Raw genomic sequence first — 20,183 nt, 5'->3', positions numbered from 1 at the left:
AACCTGTGTACATTTCTACACCTTTGTCTTATTGGCAGCTCAACATGTCTAACAGTGAACTTCATATCTTCCTGCCCCTTACCAACTCCTCTTTCTCATTTTCCTGTTTCTCTTAATGGCACTGCCTGTGACCTATTCACCAGCTTTAAATTTTAAAGTAACCTTTGATTTTTTTTCACTTTTCACATCTAATCAGTTACTACATCCTTTTCATTCTATTTCCCTATGTTCCTGGCACTCATCCCAACTTCTCTGTTTGCACTGTAACTGCCTCCGTTCTGGCCCTAATTAAATCAATAATCCCTTGAGTCCTCTTTTCACCTCTAATCTCTCTCCACTCCCACCTGTCTTCAACAGCACTGTCTGATCCTTACAAAGCACAGCTTTGAGTGTATCATTCCACTGCTTAGAGCCCCTTAATTTAGAGTCCCCATTGCCTATGAAATCAAGATCAAACACTTGCAAATGTGTGCATGTATATGCATGACTGGGACATTGTGCTGTGCATCAGAAATTGACACATTGTAACTGACTGAACTTCAGTTAAAAAGATCAAACGCTTGGACTACACCTCATGGTCTCCCAACTCAACCAATCTTTCCAAACTTCTCTACCAATGTTCTACATGCTGTATACTTAAACCAAAAGACACCACACACTGTGCTCCAGATGTGCCACAGCACATTCCCACCTGTCTTTGCGCACAGTCTCTCCACCTAAATGTCCTTCTCTTGTCTCTACTTCTCAGACTCTTCCCTTTCTTCAGGGACAGCTCACATGCAACCTACTTGATGACTTCTTTTGTTTTGAATTGAAATATATTTGATATACAGCATTGTATAATTTAAGGTATACAGCATGTTGGTTTGATAATTTATATATTGAAATACGATTGTCATTATAGTGACAGTACCTCTATCACATCATATAGTTAGCATTTATTTTTGTAGCTGGAATAAAGATCTCCCACTTCTGATGAATCATTTTCTAACCCACTTAATCGGATTCAATCTCGCGTTCCTACAAAGCACCACAGCATTATATTTGTATCTTTTCTGGTTTCCATTTCCACTATTGGAATACACTTTTCCAAGTATTGGAATGTAATTGTTCTCTCTCTGAAACCAGAATTGTTTTATTCATGAGTGAATAGCTTGAAATTCTTAGCACTAACCTTCCCAAGTATCAGCACTGAAATAGGACTTGTTGATTAAGCAGATGATTAGAACTTAACTTCGAATCACCAAATTTTTATAGCATTTATGCATTATTGATGACTCAAACATTTAATTGCACATAATAAGGAGTGCTTCTTTTCACATAGAAGTGGAAAAACTAGGAATAAATATTAAGTAATTAAAAACTACTATTTGTTTTACAAAAAAAAAAAAATGTAATGGTAGCATCAAGAAAATTAGGATATCAATGAAAACGTTTTGAACCAGTGATACTTTGAGTTTGTTTCCATTACTTCTCCAAATGTTACTTGCCTTTTGACCAATTTATCTTCCCCAAATTTATAATTAATATGTTACAATAATTAAGTAAATAGAAATAGTATTTTTTAAAACCTTAATTTTCATTTCCATGTAAAATGGCATGACTTTAACAGAACTCAAAAGAATGTATTTGGGGACCATAACTTCTCTGTACATCTTCTCTGAATATTTCTTGATTACTTATCAGAGCCATAATGAAGATTTCTAATTAGTGATAGGTATGATTTAATCTTGCCTAACACATAGCAATTGTTTGTTTGTTTTAGATTGTGGTGGGTTGTGAAGCCACTTCTTGTGGTGACCTTCATTCCGTAATGTTGGAGTACACTAAGGATGCAAGGTTTGTGAAATATTTTTTTACATTTCCTCCAGACTTGAATATACAATTCAAATGGTTGCCTATTTTTAAGGCAGCTGCTTACTGGGGAGCATTCTCATGCAGTAAGTGTGACAGTTCATGTGTATACATGTACAAGTTTCATTTGTATGAAACTCACATGTATCTTATTTTCAAATTTTTCCTTCAAGCCATGAAAAATCAATTTTATACTAGGCTACAGCCAGCAAACATTATAGTTCAAAATAAGACACCCCATTTGTCCTCAAAGTAGAACTCTCTTTTATTCACACTGCTCATTTTCAGTGAACCCTAATAAAAATATAAATTAACGAAAGATCTGAATATGCTTTAACTAGAGTCACATCTCATAAAACACAGTAGCAATACTGAATATAAGTCTGACATAGTGCAGTTACCTTATTAAGATGTGGATAGGCCTGCCTCCCACCACCACTTTTAAAAATGAGTTATAATGAGTTAAGTTTGGGTAGACAGACAATTTTGTGAATCAGCTCCAGGTAGACTTCTTGTAACAGCATCAGCGGGAAGGAGCTACTAGAGTGCATCTCCGTGCCTGCTAGTATTTTATTCTGTCGTCTGTGAATAATATTGCTGTGCTTGTAAAGGATTAGGCTATATCTTATATGAAATAACGTTCAATTTTTCTTTTTATTAGCATTAATTATGTGTAGGAAATAGGAAATTTATTTGAAAATATCTTAACTTAATCCAGCCCTAAATAAAGCATTACCTTGACATTAGACAGGTCATATATTTCTCTTAAGAGTTGTCTAATGCAGCCTCTTTGGTTTCTGCAGGTCTGATTCCTGGCAGCTTGTTCAGACCCAATGCCTTCCTTCCTCCTCAAACAGCATTGGCTGCTCCCCCTTCCAGTTCCATGAAGCCACCATCTACAACGCTGTCAACAGCTCCAGCTGGAAGAGAATCACCATCCAGCTGCCTGACCACGTCTCCTCCAGGTAGGTTTCATACTAAGGTAGACATTGTGGAATTATCTGCTGGTCTCTACAGGGCTCACACAGTGAGCTGAGAGCAGCTGGTAAAATAAGGCTCGACTTTTGGTTGCAGCCCTAGTACCCTCTGCCCTCTCCTCCTCCTCTCACCATCCCATGCTCCTAAATGGCAATTGCACATCCCAAGAAGAAATAGGATCTCATTTGTACATGATTCACAGATCTCAACTTTTCTTTTGATTAAATACCACAACACACACAAATCAGTCACACGCCCTGAATCACAAAGACTGGGAATTGGCACTGTATCTGCCCCAGAAACACTGTATCTGTTCTGTGCTCCCAAAGGCTGTGCTGCTCATCCCAGAATCAAATGCCCTCAAGGTGTGCAGGGCTGGTCGGGTTACACGAAGCCACAGAATAAACATAATGGAGCTCAGTCTTCCTAGAGCAGCATCCGTTTTATTCAAAGATCTGAAAATGATGCACCACTATAGGAAAAATGGACACAGGTTCATGGTGGAGTAGAATAGGAGATTCACATGAAATTTTCAGGGCATCCGAAGTATATTCCCAGAGTCAGAGGGGTACAGATTGACTCACCTCTGTCAATCAGATGCTGCGGGGAGGAGTTTGGGAAGCCCTTTTCTTAGAAATAGCCCCCATTCCTGGAGGCTGGAGGCTGGAGGCTGGACCCAGCCATGGGCAGTAACAGCCTCCTAAATTTTGTCTGCTCTCTGTGGGACTTTCAGTGCAACACAGTTCCGCTGGATCCAGAAAGGGGAAGAAGCCGAGAAGCAGAGCTGGGCGATCGACCATGTGTACATCGGCGAGGCTTGCCCCAAGCTCTGCAGCGGGCATGGATACTGTACCACCGGCGCTGTCTGCATCTGTGATGAAAGTTTCCAAGGTCTGAATCCTGGACTGTCCTTGATACTGGGGACCCATGGGTTCTCCTTATCTCAACATAGAAGCAAAGACCACTAGGAAATGGGTAGAAACTCCAGCCTGAGGGATTTGGGGTAGATGGCACACTCTTTGATCTCAGAGTTATTTACGTAAGGAATGAATTACCAAGGGTCATTTTATGCTATGCTCCTTGAATTTTTGAAAATGCGAGTTTTATCCACCCGGGATATTCTATAGTACCTCACCTTCCCCATCTCCCATAACTCCCTGCCCCAAACCCTGCCTTCAGTGCTTGACTTACACTCTGGGCCTCTCTCCTTCCCGGCCACTCTGACCATCCCTACATACTTGGCCCCTATTCCTTCTCCTTCTGTCTCTCCCAGCTGCAGCGGCCACTGTCCTCCCAAGATGTAGCTGACAATTCAAGATGTTCTGTTTCCCAGGTCACTCTGTCACACCAAAAAAACCTTCATGATAGAAAAAAAAAAAATACATTTTCACTGCTTGAGTTTCTAGAGGCTGACTGTGTATTTGGGGCAGAGTAAAACTCCACTCCTGACATCACAGGAATGGCTCTGTCGACCTGTCTTAAGGCCTGCAGGCCTGCTTTCATCTGATGCTATGTTGGTCACAGGTTTCAGCCTCTGTGTTGCAAAGTTCACTTTATCCAGTTACCATTATATCCTCAGAGCCCAATTCTTGACATATAGCCATGCACAAGAAATCTTTTTTAAATGAATTCTTATGTTGACTTATGCTTTACTATTTACACAGTGTCCATCCATTCATTTGGCAGAATCATTATTACTTATGACATCCCCATAAATTAACTGCGGTTACTATCATTAGACCAGAACCCAGATTGTTCTTTCCAATCATCCTTGCTGTCTCTTAGAGATGAAAGACTTGTCAAGAGGACCAGAATTAGACAACTTCCCCAAAGGTGCAGTGCAAGACCTCATAGGTTTGAATTCTGGAGCAGAATCCATTTAGATTTCTTGGTGGATGCTATTTCCTGGCCCCCAGATGAAATGAGTGTGATAAATGTAGACCACTACACACCTCTGATGCTAGGAGTTACCTAGTTGCCATTTTTTCCCCCTGGTCTCACTGCTGAGACCAGCTGGGTCTGTCCAAGTATTAGCTAGAGAATTTGAACTTTAAGCAAATGAACAAATCAGATGTCTCACAAGCTGTCTGGAATTTGCCCTATTCCCTGATCCAACAGAACTATGACCTTTTAATTTTGAGCTATTGTAGACATTGAGAAAAGTTGTGCCATTCAAATCAAGGAAAAAGTCAAAGACACACACATTAGCTAAAGTAGTGCCTTCTGTAAATGCCAGTCTTCCAGCTCTGTGGTCTCTGAGAGACACTTCCAGTTTATTTAGTATTCATTTATTTATCCCAGCTTTAACATGGAAGACTTTATATGTGCTAAGTGTTGTGCTACATGCTAGAATTCAACAATGAATAAAATACAGACTCTGCTCTCAAGACTCATCAAATGTAGAGCTAGAAGGAGAACAAGAGCATGACTTATTTTTTGCTGCAAAATCACACTAGGGAGAAAGAAATCAGGTTGCCAGGGTGCATCTCATGCCAGGGTGAGAGCTCCTTCCTGAGCTCCATCATTGGTAAACATGCAGGCCCAGACAGATGCTGTGTGTTTTTTTTAACAACGGGTGTATATAAGCAATAAGTACATTAGCACCTACATATTTTCATAAACATCAACTCAAAGAGTGGGGAGGATGTAGCTCAAGTGGTAGAGTGCATGCTTAGCATGCACAAGGTCTGGGGTTCAATCCCCAGTACCTCCTTTAAAAATAAATAAATCTAATTACTTCTCCCAAAACAAACAAACAAACAAAATATCGACTCAAAGATAATGATATCTTTTCAACAACACAAGGCAGCAATTGATGAAATAAAAGAGAAACATTTATTTCCCGGAGTCTATTATCTGCTAAGTATTTTGTCATTCTTGCAGTAAGTCTGAAATTGATTGGATTAAATCTGGAAATGAATGCTTGTTCAATTTCAGTTTCAGAATCTTTAATGATTGTGGTGGTTCCAGATAATTTTTGCTAACTATTTCTTTCCCTCCAGGCGATGACTGCTCTGTTTTCAGTCATGATCTTCCCAGTTATATTAAAGATAATTTTGAGTCTGCAAGAGTCACTGAGGCCAACTGGGAGACTATTCAAGGTGGAATGATAGGAAGTGGCTGTGGGCAGCTGGCACCCTACGCCCATGGAGACTCACTCTACTTCAACGGCTGTCAGATAAGACAAGCTGCCACCAAACCTCTGGATCTCACTCGAGCAAGGTAACCAAAGTCCTGTGTTGTGGTCCAGACGCAGAACCAGTTGCAAGCACATCATTGTCTGCTGTTAAATATGATCATGAACTTCATAGCACAGTGTCCCTAAGCAGCAGAAACCTAAATACCACCTGAATTTGGTATGAGGAAGCATTATCTGTTTTCACAACTCAGAATTATGCTTTGCTTAAGTTTATTGTAGAATTACCTTGTATTTCTTAAAATATACACTGGCTGAGTGGTAGGAATAAGCCTGGAGAAATGGCCAAATGTGAAAAATGGATAAGCCTATCAAATCAACACGCTGTACCCCTTACACTTGCACAATATTATATGTCAGTTATATATATCTCAATAAACTTGAAAAAATAAATACATTAAGTAATTGGTTATGAATAATTTATACAGATAACATAATGTGGACTCTATGCAAGTGTGTAAAATAAATGTGAATGTGAAGTAGATTTGTAGCAATGCAAACATACACCTATATTTAGCATGTGTAGGTATAAATGGAAATGGGGGATTGATGGTTGGATGGATGCAAACTCTGAAAATTCACATGCTATGGGAGCTGTGTGCTAATGCAGAGCACAGAGGACACAGGAAAAGAGACCCAGGAGGGTTGGATTTCCTTCCCCACCTGCCCTTCCCAGTTCTGCCACCTTAGCCAGAGCAAACACAGGCTTTTATCTGTGTTATTCAAGAAGAGATTCCAAGGCTTTATAAAGGTTACAAAGGATTAGACGTCTCACTGGACGCCTACAGGTGCACAAGTATATTTGAGAATTAAGTGTCTGGTTAGTGGGAATGTAGATGTTCTCTTGAAGCTTAATATTAGTCCTGTATTTTCAGAGGCAGAAAGGCAGGTTGAGGGACATTCAGTATGATAAACAATGAAAATATAATAAAATGAATTCCTATGTAGTAGCCATATAACCATAGATGCCAAAACTTGTTGTGTCCAGCCCATCTCTAGTTTTCTTCCTACCGAAAAGATACATTTACTCTAGAGACAACCTGTTTTCCTTGACCCCATATATAGCTACAACCAGGCTTTACACACCATGTCATACAAGTAACTTTGCTTTAAAGTAATGAATACATTTACAAGTTTTAAGTCTAGCTCTTTATTTGACCACCTATTAATCACTCTATTAAATCACTAGGAATCTTAAGAGGGTAGATTTCCTATGTTTAATAACTGTATCTTCCAAGGGCAAGGATGCCTGTGAAAAACACAAGGACACATCAGATACAATAGCAGACGTGGTCCAGAGCCTGTGTCTAACTCTGCTCTCCCTCCACTCAGATCTCCAGGCATCCTTTCCTAAAATAGACATGATGATTTATCCTTGTCCAGTTCTGTTCAGCTTGAAGCTACTTGTACAATAGTATGTAGCGTAAATGCTGCAGTTTTATTCCTTGTCCTCCCCGTGTCCTCAGCTGCCTATTTGGCCCATATTAACTTGCCGAAAACAGAAGGTGTTTCAGGTGAAATGCTCTAACAAGATTTCTAACATCATAAGAAGAAAAAAGATCTTTGAAAGTCAAAATTGTTTTCTCAGTGTAGAACACCAGCCGTTCGAGCTGATTTTTTCATATGTATGATGTAAAAGATAAGATAAATAAATTTTGCTATTAATGTAACTTAGTCCTAAGACTGGATGCTTCTCTTTTTACTATATTATGAACTTGAAAATTATGGACTTTAAGAACAAGAAAGATAAAAAAAAATAGAAAGCACAAGTCTTTTAATACTTCCTGACTTTGGTTTAAAGATGATCGCCCGCTGTTTTTCAGCAAAATCATGTTTGTTTTGCAAATCGGGAGTGCGTCACAGACTGACAGCTGCAACAGCGACCTGAGCGGCCCCCACACCGTGGACAAGGCGGTGCTGCTGCAGTACAGCGTCAACAATGGCATCACCTGGCACGTCATCGCTCAGCACCAGCCCAAGGACTTCACACAGGCACAGAGGGTCTCCTACAACGTCCCCCTGTAAGTGGCCCGAAGGGAAAGACGTGGTGTCACACATGATCCAAAAGAAAGCACAGTGTTGGGTGAAGTTTCAGAACCAACGCCACAAAAGTGGGTGGTGGCAGAACCAAGACTAATGCAGATCTACCAAGCTGTGACACTGTTTTCTGTGAGGACAACAGGCAAAATGTGGAGCCAGGAATATGGGTGAGAGGGACTAGAGGATAACAACCAAATGCAGAGGTGCTTTCTGCGGATTTCCCTCCCTCTCACCAGGTATTCCTTGTCCCTTAGAAGACCACATTGTGAATCTTCTGCTGGGCACGCCAGTCTGAAAGGTTGCTGGGCTTAGGCAGCTTGCAGTGTTGTCTGGAATGATCCCCCAGCGCCTAGCACGGGGCCCGTCACACAGAGGGCACGTCACATTTGTCGACCAAAGTTGTGGCTCTTCCAGTGTTCGCAGAGCCAGGGGAGGAGGGAGGGAGAATGATGGGAAAGGATGGCAGATCCTTGAGGAGCCAATAAAATTTGATGCTGCTTCAAAGAATACTGTGACGTAAGCAAATCTGGATTCCATACCCAAAGTTTTGTTCATTTCGATTAGCCTATCATATTTGAAGTCAGGAGGTCACATACCAGAAAGTTCTCTGTTCTCTAGTGTTTAACCTCTCTGTCCTTTCTGTGTCCCAGGGAGGCACGGATGAAAGGAGTTTTATTGCGCTGGTGGCAGCCACGCCACAATGGAACAGGTCATGACCAGTGGGCTTTGGACCATGTGGAGGTCGTCCTGTGAGTATCTGCCACGTGGCATCCCATGTCCATTTCAGAAAGGTTTGAGACTCCTCTGGTATGGCATGCTCCTTAATTCAGTAAGAGCTGTTTCTGACGAGAAACCCCCACGGGACCACTTTGGCTTACACTCTTCCACAACTGCCAACTATAGCTCACGTCAATAGTGAAGTAACAAAGCCCCGACTATAATTTAATGTGCCTTAGAAAACTTCAGTGAGCCAAGGTCTGTTTAAGGATTTGACAATGTTAATTAAATCAGATCGAACGAAAGTCTCCAGGTAAATGGGAAACAGTATCTTTGCCAGGTCTGGGTTGCCTTGTAAAATGGGATGACATCCTGAAAGATAAAGGATCTGTACTGGTCCATGTCCAGAGAATCGTATCACTGGCTAATGTGCCCAGTTACAAACACCTGTCCGAGCCACAGACGCCCGGGGCGTTCTTCCCCAGCTGGAATGAATCATTTGTGGTTTTAGATTCCTTGTGACCAATCCCAGCACCTGACAAGTTAGGGGTGTTCCCCCCATGGTTTCTCCCACAGAATAAGGTTGTCGGTGCTCTCACCTAGCGGGGTTGACTGTTCCACAGAGAGATGACTTGCTTTTTCTCTAACAATCTAGTTCCTGTAGAACTGGAATGCTTATGTCTCGACGGGTTCGGACTGATGGCTCCAAGTGGTTGGCAAGGAGAGGCGAATCATCTCGGTAGATAGGTTCAAATGTTCATTCTGTTTACCAAATCAAAAATGAAATCAGTCCCTCGGCTGATTTCAGTCATTTTGAAAGCAAATTTAAGTGATTTAATTGGTAGGAAAACTACCAGATTTGTTTTCTTTCAATCATAGCCATGAGCTGAATTTCTCAGTGTTGAGTTAGCCCTCGTCTTAGTTTTCACTGAGGCACGTGCTTGCATGGCATCCATATCAACCCCCAAATCCAAGAGCAACCCGGTCCCTACACAAGCTCACACTGTGCTCTCTGCTGCTTTGGACAACTTGCTGGGCTCTGCCTCCATGAGACAAAGTTGAAGTTTAAAGCAACAGTCCAGACTCACTTGAATCTATATTATGAGGCTGATGTTTTACTTAGATTTTGATTTCCTCAGACTGCCTTATCCCAGGAGAATAGACTAACCCAGGCTCTAAAATGAACGATGTATGGTCAGGCCAGAGAGAGACCGACCCACATAGCACAAAAACCACCCCAACAGCCATTCTGCCCCGGTTGCTTTCCTTTCAGAGCAGCATTTCTCAAACTGATCGAACATCAGAATCACTTAGGAGCTTTTGGAAGCATCAGCGAATGTCCCAATGCCTGTGCCCTTCCCTATGGATTTTTTTTTAACATTTTTTTATTGAGTAATAGTCATCCCTGTGGGTGATTTGATTTCAGCTGATCTGCAGTGAGATCTGAGCGTCAGTCTTTTTTAAAAGCACCTCAGTTCATTCTAATCAACTGGTTGAGAATCAGATTGAGAGTCAATAAAAGTCACTTTTTTATCTTATAGCAAGTCTCTTGCCAAGACAATTTACATTACTGGGGCTTCCTGTGCCTGACAAAGCATTACCAACTCCTGTGGAAACTTCAAAACTTGACAGTCCACAATAAAAGGCAGGATGCTAATTCTGCCCTTGGGTAGAACAATTCTTAACATATCATGTGTTTGAATAGATATTTCTTCTTCCTTCACCCAGCCCAGCAACTGCAGTTCCCTCCCATGGACTAAAATGAAAGAGTAGGTGGGGTCAGAAGTACAAATACACTCCCTGGTATGAAATCATTCCTTCACAGCTTGTTGTAGACCTTCTACTTCAGAGGCTCTTCAGCACACAGCTTCTGGATTACCTGATGTTGGTATTAATTTTTATAAGCAGTTACCAGCATCATGATATTATTACAAGAGTCAAGGTCAGATTATATACCAGAAAAAACAGGTTTCTGGTATTTTTCTGGAGCAATAATCTATATTTGTAAAGACTTCACTTTTATTCCATCTCCAGAATGTTAATACTTTGAAGAATTTATCACTGACCAGGCACCTGTCTGCTCTTACCCTGCATTATTGTCCCAAAGTCTCAGGGCACTAAAACATTCTGAATTAGAAAAGAGCATCGCCACACATGTAGAGTATCACATGATTTGAGTTTTATTCAGTCTTCTTTCAGTGAAAAATTTTATAACTTTAAACCTATAACCACAAAATTTTATGCATGTATACATATACTATATATATATACTATGTATATATGTATGTGTATATATATTATACATATAATTTTAAAAGCAAATGTTATCTTTTAATGATAATTGAAAACTGTTAAAACTAAAGGAGTTCGTTTTCCTTCTTTTTTGGAAAGAAGAAATAGCTCATGAAGCTGAGTTCAGTCAATGAGTTGTTTAAAAAATACCAAAGAAATTATATTTTCAGAACGATGTTTTTGATGTTTTGCACTTGTCTTAGGACTCAACATTTCTATGCCACTGTATCCTTTCAAACTACTACTTTGCGAATGAGTCACAAAAAGTTTTAAGGCATTCACTGGTTAATATGCCCTTAGTAGCTCTATAAAATAATTTTTTTAATTCATTCATTTGATGAGCTTAAAAATAAAGTTTCAGATAATTAAAGAAAAATAAAATATAATAATTTTTCAGCATGTCTTTTAGCCAAACGAAGCACAAAGAAGCCACCCAAGGTTCATGTCACAATTCACAAATATTACTAATGATAGCTTAGCTGCAGCAGATAGATGTATATTTAGAAATAGAGAGGTGGTGTACTTCCATAAAGCCCTATTAAATTCAAAATATCCTTCTAATTAACTCTACTTTTGTATAATAACATTCAGTTACATAAACTAATAATGTTAACTCCTTGTATCTAAAGAGATACAAGCCCTACCTAGCTGAATGCTACAAATAGAGCAACTAATATGTTTTTTGCAACCAATGGTGGGGGATATGCGTTTTTAGAATATATTTTCTTTTCTGAGTGAAGATTGGCCCTAATCTAGCTTTATTACCATAGTTTAGCTTTTGTGCATGTGCACTAAGGACACATGCTAAAAACTTCTAGAAAAGAAAACTGTGGTCACGCATGGTATCTTGAGTCTAACCTCAGTACTGCCCATATTAACCTAGAAGATACAGGGCTTTGATGAGGAAAAAATGTAGCACTTTCTAAAAGATTTCAAGGTTTAGGAGTGCCTCCTAAATGAACAAGATACATAATATATTTTTAGTTTACTGGTTTAATTCTCAAATACTCCATCCAGAAGGATTTGAGTTTCATAAATATGGATAGTCAGGATAAGCTCCCCACCAGAAAGATAAAAACCACCGTTTTAGCATTTAACAAGCGAAGTCACTTATGCCTTATGCTTGTTGGAGAGTGTAATCTTTCCCACTCTGATGATGTTTTTCAATAAAACCTGCACACGAAAAGCACTTCATGATGATTAGCCCTTTCTAATCTGCCACAGAACAGATGAAGCGAATTGACAGTTCACTTTTTTCCAGCCTCTCTAAGCTTACAAAAAAGCCCTCATTCCGTAAAGTCTGAGTGATGCAGCGTAACACAGTCATTGACAATCAAGTGCAGAAACCTAATTTCTCTGAATTCATTTACTAGTGTAGAATATTTGTTTTCCGGTCAATGTTTGTGAATACATTTGGGCAGACCCCTCACAAGATCCATGCTGGTGGGGTTCTTCTTAGGATAAAAGAGAATCCTTTGTCTGAACCTTTTTTGCTGGGCGTTCATCCTTTTATCCTAAGAATCTCCCTCACCCAACTCCGCATTTCATTCACACATCACATTTCCTGTGTACGTGTCTGAGTCACAGCCTGTCATGTGTACGATGAAGTGGGCCAATTTTTGCATGTGTACCTTGAAAACAAATTGCTCAGTAAAGAGTCAGCCTTTGTAACCTGATTCACCAAAAAGTGAATTATTACCACATTTGCCAAGAATTGGAAACCAATATGTTGCTAACTATGGTCTTAAAGACATTTATCAGATTTTAATAATAGGAGTTCCATCATGACCATCCCCTCATGCTATTCATTTTCAAGATACTGTCACATTTTTGGCACAAATGATTTATGGAGATGAGCATATTACATTTGTTGCAAAGCATATTTACCCTGTATTAAATTTGAGTGTGTTATTTGATGTAGAGGACTTCTGTGTTTTTTAAAGCCCATTCCTTAATATATTCAGGAATAAGTATTTTCTAAAATGTAAACAATTGAAAAACCAAATAATAAAATTAACAGTAGTTATTAAACTATTGCTTTCAAATTTTACTTTATATGCAACATTTATGCCAAATGTAGTACTACAGTTACATGTACCTTGACATATGGTTATGAGCAAATATTGCATGTTGCATTACATAGAAAAGTTAAATATATGTGTACATTAGGTAGAAGAGAATAAGAAATAACTTCTTTAATTTTTATTTTCAAAAGAGATGAAAAATCCTATGTTGCGTCTAAACCTGATCAGACTTTTATGACTAATCACAGTGCTGCATGTGTTGAAAGGCATTTTTTAACTTGTGTTATATTTCATTATTTGCTGTCATTGGTTTTCCACTAGAGTAAGGTAAGTCCTCCTACTAATTCTGGGGAACTGTTTACTAATTGTTTCACTGGTATTACCTACATTAGCTGAAAAAGATTTATAGAAGCTCTTTGCAATTGAAAAAAAAAACCAAAACCCTGAAAACAAAGTTATATGTGATATTGAGATATACTGACACATTTGAAACCTATATCCTGTACACTCAGGGTTCAGCCAAATTGTGGTAATTCTCTGCTGCGTACAGTATAGGGCACAGCATCATAGACCAGACTGCTGACCAGCATTCCTTCCTTGGGCACCAAATCTGTGTGCCTGGGACTGTACTAGGTGCTCTTGAAATGTTCACGGTTTATTAGTTCATTATGAGGGGAGAGTAAAAATAGAAATGTGTGCGAAAGAGCTAAGGGTTCCGATGAAATGTAGTGTCCTTCCAAAGATCTGCTGTGCTGGAGAGGCATGACGGTGCCCGGACTTCTCAGTTCTATTCTAAGTTTATACATGAACTGACAGAAGGGAATGGATTTATTCATGGTATCTGTGAGTTCTAGATCCTATCCATAGGTAAGACTGGCCTTTTTAAATATATACCTACATTTGTTCTCTAATGGAGATACTGTAAAACTTAGTAAAGAAGGTCACCTGAGGCCAGACTGGCCTTCTTTAACGTATATTTACATTTGTCCCTTGATGGAGACACTTTAAAATTTAGGAAAGAAGGCAGAATGGTTATCACTTCTATGCAGATTGCATATCATTCCAACAGAATCTGCATATTCTGCTAGAAGGTTTCATTTAATCCTTGCAACTCCCCAAGGTCCACATACATTATCAGATATTGTTCTCTTCCTCATTCAGCAAAGAAATATGAAATCATCTTCTTTGGTGAGCTCTATGAGCCCATGCTTATTTACATGTAGCCCTCGTGAAAATGCACGGCCTCGAAAGTGAAATGTGTGGCATCCTCTCTGCAGGGCAGTTTCATTGATTAGTTTGAATGGCAGCGCCCATCCTACACTCATTCATATTTCTCAGAAAGACTCTTATTTTTGCATTGATATAAAGCATTATTTATTGGATCATGTTTTCATGAAAAATAAATGAATTACTGAGCAGTAAAAATGCCTAAATTTCTGTGAGCCCAGATCACTCCTACCAAGTCTCTAGCTTCCTCGTTTCCTTTAGAATCCATTAAAAACCAACTGAATTTTTTCATAATTATAAGTGACCTAAGCTAGTGACTCCAGTGGAGAGCAGCAGTTCGGAGGAACACAGAGTCACTTGAAAAAAGTTGCAGTAGCCATAATTTATATTCAGAAATGGAGGCATTTTATTATAACATTTGCTGTCTAAAGTCCCCAGACTCTTTTTGCAAATTATCCATGAGGCAATTTAAGTTAGCATTTCCAAGAAGCCACTGATGTTCATTCTCCCTTCTTTCGATGATTTACTCATAATGGGAGATTTTTTTAAATGGACCTACTTCTAGCTCCACAGCCAAACCAAACTGATACTTCAATACCATGGTTGATATGCCTTGGGATGAACATTACCTGCTTTCATTGAAATTATAATTAAAAAAATACTTCCTCTTGTAATTGCTGTGAAGAAATAATATCCTTAGAATTCTGTCACACCTAGAATTATTTGGGTTATAAGCTTATCTAAAATTGTACATCTATATGTATCAAAAACAAAAACAGGCTCACAAATCTGCTCACAGAAAAATAACATGAGATCTTTAACCTTGTCTAAAATTCCCCTGATGCCTAATCCTGTTAGACATTTGAGAAGCCACAACAAGTGTTTAATAATTTGTCAGTTTATTAAATGGTCCTACAGGCACCAACATTTTGGAATAGCTTCCCATGGTGCTTGATTTTTAAAAGCTTATGAGCTGCAAAAATCTGCTTCAACCTAACTGACTGCACAGATATTTGTTTTACATACGAAATTACAAGTGTGCTTTGAAAATGTGGCCGTTTCTAATGTGATTATAAAACATGAGGCATATATAGCAAATGCTGAATGCATATCAATATTCACAGGGATCCAAAGATATGCTACTGATACATAAATTTATTCAATATCAAAGGGTATCCAGTGAATCAAAACGCCTCCTAAATTAGATGTAAGCTTCCAAGCTGGACCGGTTGTCAAGGTATTAAAGGTTTGCAACCTGTTTATTTTTATTTTCTCCCAGATAAAGATGGAGAATTTATATCAGTTCATAGTAAGCAAATAATTATATGGAGAAATTGCTTTAAAGCCATTAAACATGTACAACAGTTTTTGTTAAAATTAAATGTTCCTCTGTTCCCAGCCACTTTCATGTCAGTCTGGGTAGCACTGAGATAACTAAATATCTTGAGTGTTCTGAATTTATCCTTTCTTCCATGTAAAATATTTTAACTATTTTAAGTTCTCTTTGAGTACCTTATATCTTTAAACGTGTTTTCAACAGAATAATTTTCATTGCTTTAACTTTGCAATTATTCCTTATAGTTAAAGAGTAATGATTTACAGCAGGAATCCAATCAGTAAGTCACCAAAAGGTCAACAAACATGCCTTGACCACCAGGGGTCAGGCAGGAGGCTCAGTGCTGTGGTGTGGGGGGCGGAGCGGTGGCGGGACCTGGGACACAGGCTGCTACACCAACAGAAGTTTAGTCATGGGAAGCCAAGATAAGAACACAGATACTCTCCATGCAAAGCAGAAAATGAACACTGTGAAAGTTCCCAGTAGTTGGCGGGATTGGGTCCGGGTGGCTGGGAGAATCCCCACTGGACAAGTGAGCAACAAAGAAAATGTGATCCTTGAAAAGTAGGTAGAAATTTAGGAAACCATGTTGAAATTGTCCAGTAAGGCAGGTGAAAGGGGCTCGAGGTGAGTTTGAATAGAGATGTCCATGTAGAACGTAGTGGAAGAAAGGACTTGAAATACAGAGTAAGGTGAAAGGTGTAAAGACTTAATTCCTGGCGAAGTTGACTTAGACAAAAGGGTTATGAATTTTTTTTTTCACAAAGTAAAGCCAGCATTTGAGGGAAGCTCACTGAAGCGGGTGTGCAAAATCTGCCGTATGTATGTGTGGGAAGATACACACACACACACACACACACACACACACAATGGTACATGCAGTGATGCTTTCTGAGTATCTCATGGTTTCTTTTCATTGACATTTCATAAGGGGAGAGGATGAGGCGGCTAGCTTAGGGGGCCACTGTAATAGTTCAGGGGAAGGGCCACATGGTGACCAGGGTTGCTGGCAGGAAGACAGCTGGTCTGGTGCCAGTCGCAGTCTTCTGTGACTGAAGAGGTGAAAGGATTCTTTCTCCTGGTGTTTCATTAGTTTGGTATATTAGGTTATTGTCCCTTTTGTGTAACTAGACTTTACACAGGCAGCAATTAGTTCTTATAGCAGGTAACAAATAACAGATAAATTCATTTCCTCCTTCAACTGTGACATTGAAACTGCTCAACTTAGTTGGTACGTGTAATATTGTCAAATCAGGGGAGGGAGGTGGGGGAGTAAAGCTTCCTGAAGACAAAACTTGATTTTTGGGAGTCTTTTTTTCTCTATGGTGTCTTCAGAGTATATTTTCTTTCCATTTCATAGTTCGTAGCATTTTCATAATATAGAAATCCAGGGTGAAAGGTTACTAGCACTTTATTTTACTTTATAATATATGTATCAATGTGATGTCTTTATCAGGTGTTCAGCACAGATGCTGTCGCTTTTTGATTAAACATAGCTGATGAAATTTATTTTCCTTTGAGGGATTTTATTATAAATTTTCTTTTCTAAGGATCAAACTTAACTGTAAAATCCTCATTTTTAAAGGTTTCTGTGTGTTACAAGTGTTAGTAAAATATCCCAGGTAACACAGTATCATTTTACACCTTGCCTGGTCTACTGATCATTAATAACCCAGAAGAATACACTGCTCACTGCAAACGTAGCCATTCCCTCCTCTTTTCCCTGATTCAGGTTCATGTCATACTGACCTTCATGGTGAAATCACATCACATAACATTATCTTGCTCCATATGCATTTTATGTTTCCATGAAATTAAGGAGGAAAAGACTTTAGGACCAGACAGAATTCAAGAGACTCAGTGAATTTGGAAAATACTCAATAGACTCACACTTAAAACCACACTTTGATGCCACATAGAGACATGTTCTCACTCAGGTCAGGGTGTGAAAGGAGTCTGATTCTTGTCAGTGATGTTATGGTAATGATCCTTAGTAAATTACATTTCCATACCAAAATGTTAACTGCTGTCTCTAACAGTGTGAATATTCCTACAGGCTCCTAAAATCCATTTTCAGTTTTTTTTTTTAAATCAGCTTCACATATAGTATGTATGTATGACTGTGTATACACATTCATAGGGGGAATACATACACACATTTTTACATCTATACATTCAGTGACACTTTCTTGGTATTTTATGATCTTTTTTGTAGTGAGGTGTACCCTTCATAAGGCCATGTTTATAGACTAGGACCCCAGCTGCTGCTTGTTTGAGGAAGGCAGCAGAATCCGACATGAGACAAAAACTAACTTCTTCATTTTGCCCTGAGACTGCATAAAACAGGAAGGTCCAGCTGATTCAGATAGCAAGTTTGTTTTTCCTTTGCTTGTTTTGCTTTTTAAGCTTTAAATGAGAATGTTTGCTGAAAGAATCAAATTATGTTGCCTACTTGTTAAAGATGTATTTAAGCTAGGTAATGGGTACAGCACACAGTCTCTCCTATGAACTCCATCCAAGTGAATGCTTTCAGAAAAAGTTCAAAAATAAAACTGAAAATCCAGTAACAATTTCAGTCCACTTTTGCTATGAATCAAGAGAACTTACCATTTTTTTCTGGTTCAGAGCTCGCTCATGAAAAGCAGGGGCTTTCTTCAAGGCCAAAGGCAGTGGAATTGCAGGTATCAGCCTTTAGTTATTCTGTCCTGGGGTGGTAGTGTCAGTGTGACCAATTAACCCTGAAAATTTTCAGAAAAATATCAGGGTGACTTAGGACCTAGACTATTTTGAGCTTTCGGTGATGGGACTTACATGCTCTCTCTCCTTTCCCTCCCCGCCTCTATCCCTTCTGGTTTTAACAGCACTCGCAAACAAAATTACATGATGAATTTTTCACGGCAACATGGGCTCAGGCACTTCTACAACAGAAGACGAAGGTCACTTAGACGATACCCATGAAGAATCAAAAAGTTTATTTTTCCTTGCAACATGTGACGTGTTGGTTTCCATTCTCTTAAATCCCGCACTGCATCTGGTATCAGGAAATCTCTGTGAAGGACTCGGTGATTATCGGAAAGCCCTTCTCAAGACCGAGTGTCCACCACTTCCCCACACTGTGAACTAATGACAAGTGACTTATTTTCTCATAAGTAAATGTCTTCACGTTGATGTGTCCGTGAAAATTGTGATCTGTTGTAATATCAGTTACAGTGGCAGTATTGAAAATAAGAAATAGTTTAACAGAAAAAAAAAAGTTTAAGCACAAAAATTTAAGAGATTTTATGTTTAAAATGGCATTTAGTACAGTATTTAACATTCTTGGTCACAAAGCTATTTAAGTGGACTATATTTCAGCTGTGGATCATGTTTTATATGATTAAATTATCGTTGTTTGTCCTTTATGTATTCTCTTCTACAGTATAACACATTGACACTGTATTTACTTGTTATGTTGCAATATTTTGCTGCTGAATTTCAGGCTACTTATATTCTGCAGAAAATTCGTTGAAATACCTACTCAAGAAGATAGTTGTAAAGATATTGTATCTCCTTTAATCTACCCCTTAAAATGTATGTTGGTTTAGCGCTGTTTCGTGGATAAGAAAAATGCTTGACCTTGAAATATTTTCTACTTAAAAACTGTGGATGAAAACCCCGTCTCCCACAAAGGAGCTCCCATTTCCTTGTCTAAAGACTGAAAGTGTTCTCTGGCTGATTTACTAACAGTAACTGCCATTTTGTGTCTGTGGTAACAGAGTGACTTGTAAAACAGTGGGTGTTTTCATTGTGTTCTCTTTGTGGATTGTTTTTCCTGCGGGTCATAGTCATACCTTCTGATGACGTTGTACCAACACCAGCAACAGTATAATGGCCCTGTAGCCCTGAACTCTCTATTAACATAACTAAAAGGTTGCACTCTAGGGTGAACCAAGCAAAAAGCCCATGCTTAAATAAAAAGTATGTCCAAAAGCCATTTGAAGTTCATTTGTCTTTATTCACTGTTAATTAAATTTTGCGTAGGATTGTGTCAGCTAGGTCAGGTTTGGAAAGGACAGCGTCAAATATATTTACTGGTTTTTTTATTTCGTCGTCGATAAAAGCAACTGTGAAGCCACACTTTGAATTGAGCCATTTTCTCCTCTTCAGTTTTTCCTATTATTCACCCTGTAATTGCACTAAGAAAAGTCAGTAGAGAGTTATTTAACTCCTGAGAATTTTGTCAGCTGCCCACACAAAGCCTAGCTCATAAGAAGTACTCACGGGTTCATTCAGCAAATATTTATTGAGTGCTTGCTACGTGACAGTCACTGTGCTAAGTGTTGTGGATAAAAATGGTAATTGAGGGGGGAGGGTATAGCTCAGTGGGAGAGTGCACACTTAGCATGCACAAGGTCCTGGGTTCAATCCCCAGTACCTCCATTAAAATAAATGTGTTTTAAGTGGTGATTGAGACATTTTCCCTGCTTGTTTTAACGTCTACAATTTTTTTTTTAAAAATTGTTACTATTGTTGAATCTGT

At 38.9% G+C, this 20,183-nt stretch overlaps 1 protein-coding gene across 1 annotated transcript in view; it reads left to right on the top strand.

The window, feature by feature from the left end:
- RELN (reelin) overlaps positions 1-19,637 on the top strand; it is a 444,603-nt gene extending 424,966 nt beyond the window's left edge. The window contains 8 exon segments of the mRNA XM_032484179.1: positions 1,766-1,839; positions 2,658-2,819; positions 3,566-3,723; positions 5,835-6,054; positions 7,852-8,049; positions 8,719-8,817; positions 13,423-13,428; positions 18,526-19,637. Of these exon segments, the coding sequence (XP_032340070.1) occupies positions 1,766-1,839; positions 2,658-2,819; positions 3,566-3,723; positions 5,835-6,054; positions 7,852-8,049; positions 8,719-8,817; positions 13,423-13,428; positions 18,526-18,622 (1,014 nt within the window). The 3' untranslated portion in view covers positions 18,623-19,637.
- The last annotated feature ends 546 nt before the right edge of the window (positions 19,638-20,183 follow it).

This window comes from Camelus ferus, chromosome 7 (assembly GCF_009834535.1).
Source record: "Camelus ferus isolate YT-003-E chromosome 7, BCGSAC_Cfer_1.0, whole genome shotgun sequence".
NCBI classification, from domain to species: Eukaryota; Metazoa; Chordata; class Mammalia; order Artiodactyla; family Camelidae; genus Camelus; species Camelus ferus.
Note: the sequence above shows the minus strand (reverse complement) of the source record. Positions and strands in the feature narration are given on the sequence as shown.